Source organism: Nyctibius grandis, chromosome 5 (genome assembly GCF_013368605.1).
Source record: "Nyctibius grandis isolate bNycGra1 chromosome 5, bNycGra1.pri, whole genome shotgun sequence".
In the NCBI taxonomy this organism is placed as follows: Eukaryota; Metazoa; Chordata; class Aves; order Nyctibiiformes; family Nyctibiidae; genus Nyctibius; species Nyctibius grandis.
The window spans coordinates 68,763,037-68,770,826 of record NC_090662.1 but is presented as its reverse complement, the minus strand read 5'-3'; the positions used below and the strand labels follow the sequence as shown (position 1 = coordinate 68,770,826).

At 41.4% G+C, this 7,790-nt stretch overlaps 1 protein-coding gene across 2 annotated transcripts in view; it reads right to left on the bottom strand.

The window, feature by feature from the left end:
• Positions 1 to 2,127: 2,127 nt before the first annotated feature.
• The window catches only part of PTN (pleiotrophin), a 75,294-nt gene continuing 69,631 nt past the window's right edge, over positions 2,128 to 7,790 (bottom strand). For both annotated transcript variants that reach the window (XM_068401849.1, XM_068401850.1), the window contains exon 5: positions 2,128 to 3,238. In XM_068401849.1, the coding sequence (XP_068257950.1) occupies positions 3,186 to 3,238 (53 nt within the window). In that variant the 3' untranslated portion in view covers positions 2,128 to 3,185. The remainder of the gene's footprint in view (positions 3,239 to 7,790) is intronic.

Below are 7,790 nucleotides of genomic sequence, written 5' to 3'. Positions count from 1 at the left end.
TGGAAACCACTTCTCAAGAGGGACATTCATAAAACAAGCTTCAGTCAGTTAAACTAGCTAAGCAATACGTCTATGCTAAGTCATTTTCCATGGTAACAGGATAGCACCAAGAGGGCAAAATACATATCTCATCTGAAGTAGCTGCCCCCACAGCACTGTCAGACAAGCTTGCCCTCCCAAAGAAGGGAGGCTAGAAGATGAGAAAGCAAATAAGGAGAAATTTCAGAATGACTCAAGTGGAAACTGAGCAAGATGGGGTGGGAAGAGGTTTTGTTCAGATACTTGCCTCTTGCTTTCTTGATAACGTCACTAGTGAAGGAACTGCTCCTTTTAGGTACCTGGTACTTCCTTTCAGAGCTGACCTGACTGACCTATTCTTTTCAACCTTCCTCTGTGTTCTGCCATGAATTACTTTTATTATCTTCACAGCCAGAGTTTCCACAGAATGTTTTCTGCTGTTTTTTTTAAATTTTTCTTCATTGTTTATAAACTATGATAGATACAACTCGAATTACTGTCAACAATAAGTTGCCAATATAGATCCAAACATATGTGACTGAGTAGTACAGAGGAAGCATTCTCCTATTTCACACCATTTGCTACCAGGAGTGCTGCACTTTCCTCTGGTCCTAACATGGTATTTTTTTATTTGTTTCTTTGTTTTCTGTAAACTTTCTCCATGGAGGCCCTGCACCACCATAGCAACAATGGGAACTTGACTGGCCTCCTTCAAAAACTATTAGGAATGTTCCTTTAACAAGCCAGATGGGGAGTTAATAAGGGCCATAAGGTGTCAGAGGAAACACAGGGGAATTTATTTTCTTCTTACTCACAGAGGTGGAAATCAGAAGTCACATCTAAGGTTTGCTAAAGGATAGTCAAAGGTCTCAGCATCATTCCCAATTCCTGCCAGCTCCCTATGAAACATGGACTGGATTAACCAGTGTAAGACAATTGTGCAACAGTGTTTGCACTCAAAGCTGAACCACTTTAAGTGAACTGATGCAGCGTTTAGACAGACAAACCTTTGGTGAGTGAAAAAGCTGCTTTCTCCCTTTGCTTTCAATCAGACCTACCAATCCATTAGTTTAAGCCGAGGCACAAGCACTGGTAGACCTGATTAGACCATGAACAAACCGAATAGCACCCAGAACTACCCAAACATGAGCCTTTATGATATATTTTGGATTTGGTCATTGCACGTCCACCACGCTGGGGACATTTTAGCTATACCACTGGCTCAGGTATGTGTAACAGTGTAGTCAAAATAACAAGGACATCAATACAGACTGCAAAACACACCCAAGGAGTCTGGGAAATACTTGTGCAGCTAATCTATCTTGAGCTATGTGCAGCCTTGGCTAGCTGGCTTCAAAAGGGTTTGGGAATGTCTACAGAAGGAATTGCCTCACTGTGAGTTCAGATTAGCCATGCCCTCTATGTGAGAAAAAAAAGAGGGCGATCTCTGCAATTTTTTTTTTTTTTTTTTTGCATAGAAAAGGGGAGTGATAAATTAGTCTGGAAAAAGACTCCCTGCTTGTCTACAAGCTAATCCCAAAAGAGCAATGTGATTTACTCAGATGAACACACCTTGCTGCAGCTTTACTGAAGCCAGTGGGTATCTGCAGGAGTACAAGGGAGATTATTTCTCCTGACCAGCAGGCAAGCGTGCAGCCTACACAAATGGTAAAGCTTATTTCTTGCTCTTGAATTTTAAGATTTAGAATTTAAAAGCAATGATTTTGAAAGAAATTTGGGCACTGAAATCCCTTATGTTTCCTCTAAAAAGTCTGGTCTGCTGGTTGTTTAGTTTGTTAACCCTTCACCTGTGGACAGACCAGCCCTTTGTCAGATCTTTTTTCTACTTTGTGACTTTTCTCAGGACTTATTATCATTTAAAATAGGTAAAATTGAAGAAACTGAAAACCAGCTGGTCATAATTTTTCTTTTTTTTTTCCCTGCAGACCATTTAAAAAAAAATAAAAATCACAGAACTATTTTTATTTTGACTGAGCTTTTCCAAAGTCTTTTTGCTTATATAAAAATGGAAGAAAGCAAAAGGTACTGGTTTTATATTTCCCTTCTGCTTTACTAACAGAGAAAAAAAATTAATTTCATTCCTATTGGTTTCAAGTCCCACAAATTGTCCCTGTTTTAGTCAAAAATATGAACTATCTCAAACAGTTTCCAAACAGATTTCTTCTGTTACTTCCCACCAGACATACTATTTTTGAACCAGCTAACATTAAAATCAACAGGAAGATTCCCACTGATACAAAAGGGAGTTGGGTCAGGCAGAATCGCAGCAATTTTAACTAGATTTTTGGGAAAAGGATATTCTCCCTTCTGGCAAAATAAACAAATAAAAGAAAGTATTTTTCAGCTTTTATAGGTAAACAGAGAACGCTACCATCCACCAGCGCTGATATGCTAAAAAATCGAAAGTTTTGCTATCATTCCACTTGGAAAAATCATTGCTAGAAAATCGTGAAAAACTAGGACTCTTCTATACCCAGCTGTTAAAAGATTGCAGAATTTTTACTGCCAGCATCCAAAATATGGCCAAGGATAGGAGTGCTCCTGGTTTTTACCCAGAGATGGAGGCATTTTGGAATGAACACTCACCACACATCCAAAAAAAATCTATGCCTGTAAATACTCAACAAAATGCCCCATGCTTTCCTTAAACAAAAATTTTATACAGCTACCCAGATGTAATAGGAAGTTAAGAAACAAGTCTGGGTTCTTCCAGATATAAGGTCCCAATCTGAAATAGAATTGAATCCAGCCAGACTCCTATGTTCACACAGGGCACCTCTGGCTTCAGTGGAGCTCCACACAGGTTCAGGTTCTGCTTGTATGGAATAATTACCAAATTGAGATCTATGGCAGACTTGAGAAAAAAATACTTTAAAAACTTCTACATTGTTCAATATACAATAAACATAATTTTCTAAATGAGTTTGGAGTCCTTTATTACAGGCCTCTAAAAATTGTTGTTAGGGTTATACATCAAAAATACTAAAGTAATAAAAAAAAGGATTTTTTTTCTGTGTTTATTTGTTTCCTTCTATGGTACCATTAAGCTATAAATAATTTTAGGATAAAATGCCTAGGTATAAATGAAACTGTTAACTGATCGTGTTTGCTGATGTCCCTTTCTCACATTGCCCAAGTTGGCTCCGTTAATCCAGCATCTTCTCTTGTTTCTTGCCTTCCTTTTTCTTCTTCTTGGATTCTGTCAAGATAACAATAACCACAAAAAATTAGCATTTAGCAGTCACTGGAATAAATTTAATTCAATACCCCTGAAAGTTCCCCTTGTTTTCTCTATGCACGTAAGAAATAATTTTCTTTCCTCATTCTGAACAAGGAAAGGGAAAACAGGAGGAAAAGAAGAAAAAAAAAGGAGCCGTCGAGGCACTAGAGAAGATGGAAAGGGGGGTGCATGCCCAGTTCCGAACCCTTCCTATCTGAGCAGCTGACCCTGTTTGGCATGCAAAGCATTGTCTCAGGAAATTGCTTCGAAAATAAGAAAACTGCAAGCAGCTCCTGGAGAAACCGGGTCATGGCTCAGTGGAGAGCTGGAAGAAAGCTTTGCACACACTACCCACACACATACCCCTCCCTTGCTTCCTTTCTGTTTCATTGTTAGTCTCTGGCTTTCTCTGAATACGAGAGCAACTCCAGCGTGGTGAGAAAGCTCACTTGTTTCTTCTGCTTCTCCATTGCCAACCCTTCCCGCATCGCCTGGGACAAACACCTACATACTCTTGAGAGGTAACTGAAGTTTGGCCTGGAGTCATGAGAGCATGGTCTGTCCAGCCAGCTGGTACTGACAGAACAGGGAAGGGACTAGGGAGCATCTGCTTCTCTCACTAATTAGAGGTAAATAGGGGAATGATATGCAGGTACAAGTGAAAGTTTATACATTATACTACCATCTGCAGCAACTTTCACTATGCTATAGGGTAGTGCAGTGTTCTACAGGTAGAGGAAATTCAGAGAAGGGCCTAAAAAATTAATATGAATTAAGGAGATTAGGTATTCTTGTATCACATTGTAATCACACCTTATATCACACCTTGTAATGAGGGAAATAACAGTCTCACTGGGAACATGAATAAATCCTTGTGGATACCACCACAAAACACAGCACAACAGGTACTACTGAGAGACAGAAACTGTGTTTCTGTGAAGCAGCTTTCCTGGAACCAAAATAGCAAGCAAGCAGACCTATGTTTGCCTTAACCCAGATTTCACTTTCCTCCTTCGAATCCTACCTTTGTTTCTTCCTTCTCAAAAAAGACTCCCCCCCGCCAAAAGCCCAAACAAACAAACAAAAAAAACCCCAGAACTAAGCAAACCAACAAAAACCATGTCAGGTTAAATAACAAATATCACCATGAATGAGAAGACAAGGACTTGGCCCTTAGGGTGGTACTCTTTGTGGATACTATTCTTTTCTCTCTGACCAGTTTGGGTAACATAGACAGTCAGGCAATCATCAGCTCTGGTAAAACCAGCTTACTTGTGTTACAGCCAAGGGAGCTACACTGACATCTCTCAGCACCAGGTTGGATAGAGCCAGGTTACTTCCAGCAGAAGGCAGACTGAGGTTATCACATTTCTCTGATAGTTGTTGTTCCCGTTTGTTACTGTTTCAAAACATTTTTTTCTTCAACTTTTTCAACACGAAAAAAATCATTTCCAATAATCCTTTAGTCAAAGCAAAATAAAATACCTATTTCACATTTAGTCACATAATCTGCTCTAAAATCTCTTTCCCTTAAAATCTTTGCATAACATTTAAAGGGATAATAATTTAAAACAAGAAGTACTTTTTTTTAGTCTGAAAATGTGAACGCTATTTTTTTATTATTATTTTATTTTTATTTCCCCACCTTTGTATGTATGTCCGTGTTTGTGTGTGCATGTATATGCACGCCCGTGGACCAGAGCCATTCACAGAATCTGGCACTAATCTACAAGCTGTCATTCCAAAATGTCATTTTTCATGAAGTTAATAACAAATTTGCTTTCAGCTAAAGGTTTTTCCCCCCTACAAATCTGCTATCTTCCCTCCTATCCTCTTTTACTCGCGTCTGCCTCTTCCTCTAATTTTCCCTCTGTATCACTGACCCTCCTGGATTCTGTATTGATTGCTCTCTCTCACACTCTTTCTTCCCCCCCCAACACCGCCTTCTCTGAAAGAAACAGCAGCATTTTATCAATCAGACCACCACTGGAATCTGTAAAATCTATTTAGACCCAGCACAAGCAGAAATGTGCTCTGGAGACTTCACCTAAATTTACTAAAAGCAAACAAGATATATGAGTGTGGGCAGACCACTAACAGGACTCTGCTGAAGAGTATGTGCAGTTCACGGTAGGGGTGAAGTCACCACCAGGAGAAGGTTTTGGTCTGGACTAATGTGATTGCATCAGGTCCCTATCCTCACTTGACTTGAGGTACCAGACAACTCTTTGTTTATTCATTTGCACTTGTCCTCTGTGGGTCTGTATCTGCTCCTGTTAGCAAAAGCTCAGTCCTTCCTGTTGTCTACCTTGTGATAATCTGCATATAACTCAAACTGCCAAACCCATCTACCTACAGAGACATGTGATTCTTCTTTGTGTCTCAGCAGAGTAAAATCCTCATGTGTGGGACGTAATTCCTCTCACATTAAAGGTACTCACACCACCACAGCTTAATCTTTCAGACAGGTAAGCTGTATTGATTCAAAGCATATTTGCTCCATGAAATGACATGCACCCCCAGAGTTGTGGCAATAGAAAAAAAGACAAAAAGAAAACTGCTCAAATATTTCCTAGTCCTTACACTCTTTTAAAAATCCTACCACAGACACCAATACCCAGGTACTGACCCATGAAAATGTTGCTGTTCATACTCTCATGCCCAAGTCTGTTCACAGCTCCCCTCCACCTGTTTTGACTATGGTCAGGCTACAGACTACAGTATATCCATGGCTAACAAAGTATAAAGTTGCTTTAAGATGTACTTCGTTCATGTTTTCTCATTGCTCAGACCTACTCTTTGCATCTGTGTCATTCAGGCTTTCACTGTCCTCATCTCTCTTCACCCTACACTACTATTTCAACTTTTATGACGTGCTATCTAGTCAGCTCACACAGCCACACTGGGATCCATGTCACCCTGATCCCTTGGTCTGCCAACACTTCTCTTCCCAGGGTAGCCAGGCTTAACTGAAAGGGTCAGCATGCCAGCAGTGCCAGCACTGACACCGTGCTCAAAATCCCTGACTCGTTGAGTGTACAAAGCCATGCCCTGGCACCAGCTGTAGGCATCTACTAGTTAAGTGAGGGAAAGATCCCCTAGATACACTGTCAACAATAATTCCATTCAGATTCCTACTCCACACATGAAAATTATCAAAATTCAATTCAGCTTAGCACAGATTGGACGAAAGACCTTCGGTTCAGCCATTTCCTATCATGTCTCTTCACGTGGCCCCAGCCTGCCATCAGAAGTTATAGTAACCTGCCAAGCAATGCTCACTGAAACAGCCTTTATGATGGGGAAGCCACTATGCTGCTCTCCACATCTCACTGGCGCTGCAAAGCAGCTTGATCTCAGCAACTCTCACTGTTGAGCCAGAAGGAAGCAAGAAAAGCAACACAGTAAACAGGGACTGCCCTGGGCAGAACACTGCCATTTGAAAGCACTTTGAGTCAACAGCAGCCTCCTTCATCTTACCTACCTGATTAATGCAATATTTGCAAAGACAGAGCCATGCATCTGTTCATCAGCTGTGCATTGGCTACAGGGAAGGTGTTTGCTGCCAACAAGTGCTACCAATAATATCGAGAGCCACTATGATGAGATCACCTGATCAGATGAAATCCAGGTTCACAGCAGACCAGGCAGAAGTTTAATCTGAATCTACTCACTGAACCATTTGCTTTAAAGCTAGGTGGATCCAGTCTTTTCAGTGCTGAGCCAGACACCAGTTGGAGGTATCTTTATGAGCTACACATAGTGGAGTTCGGGATCTGTAGAGGAAGGAGCAAAGCAAAAAGGAGGATGAGAACCCTGGATTTCAGGAGAGCAGACTTCAGCCAGTTCAGGGACCTGCTCAGCAGGGCTAAGGGCCTAACTGTGACAGAATTATCCTACAGCCACATCTGGCTCACGGGTCACAAACTGGAACATCTCAATATAAGAATTTATGAAAGGTATGTAAATATGTTTGATATTTACAGTTAAACACATTAAAAATATTAAATGCCTTATCAGAGGTATTTCTCCTACGGATACCATTAGCAGGGTCAGCACTGAGGTGGGAGTGGGTGCTATGGCTCGCTGTCTCTCAATTCGTGAGGCGAGCAGGTTGTGCAGTGGAGGGAACGGACAAGGGTAGCTGTTTGCCTAGCAGTCCAAGGGCACTGTGTGTTAGTGCCCCAGCCAAACTGTCCTGCCACCTCAGGTGTGGCTCAGCACACAGCCACACTGAGGAAAGCAGCAGCAGGAGCTATGCCTTTTCCACTCTGGACTGGGCTTTCTTCGCCTCAAGGAAACACTTAGCTTTACCATCCCTGCGCAGCCTTGCAGCAAAACAAAAGCACCAGAAGAGTGAGCTATGTATGCTCCAGAACATTAATGAGGATGACAAACCAGTTGTCAATTTTTGTGCCTGTTTTACAGCATATATTTTTCTCCGTCCCTCTTATCCCACAGTGACAGGCTGCCCAGCGGTGCTCTTGCTCAGATGGAGGCCTGGATCCTGGACAGGGGCACATGCAAAAAG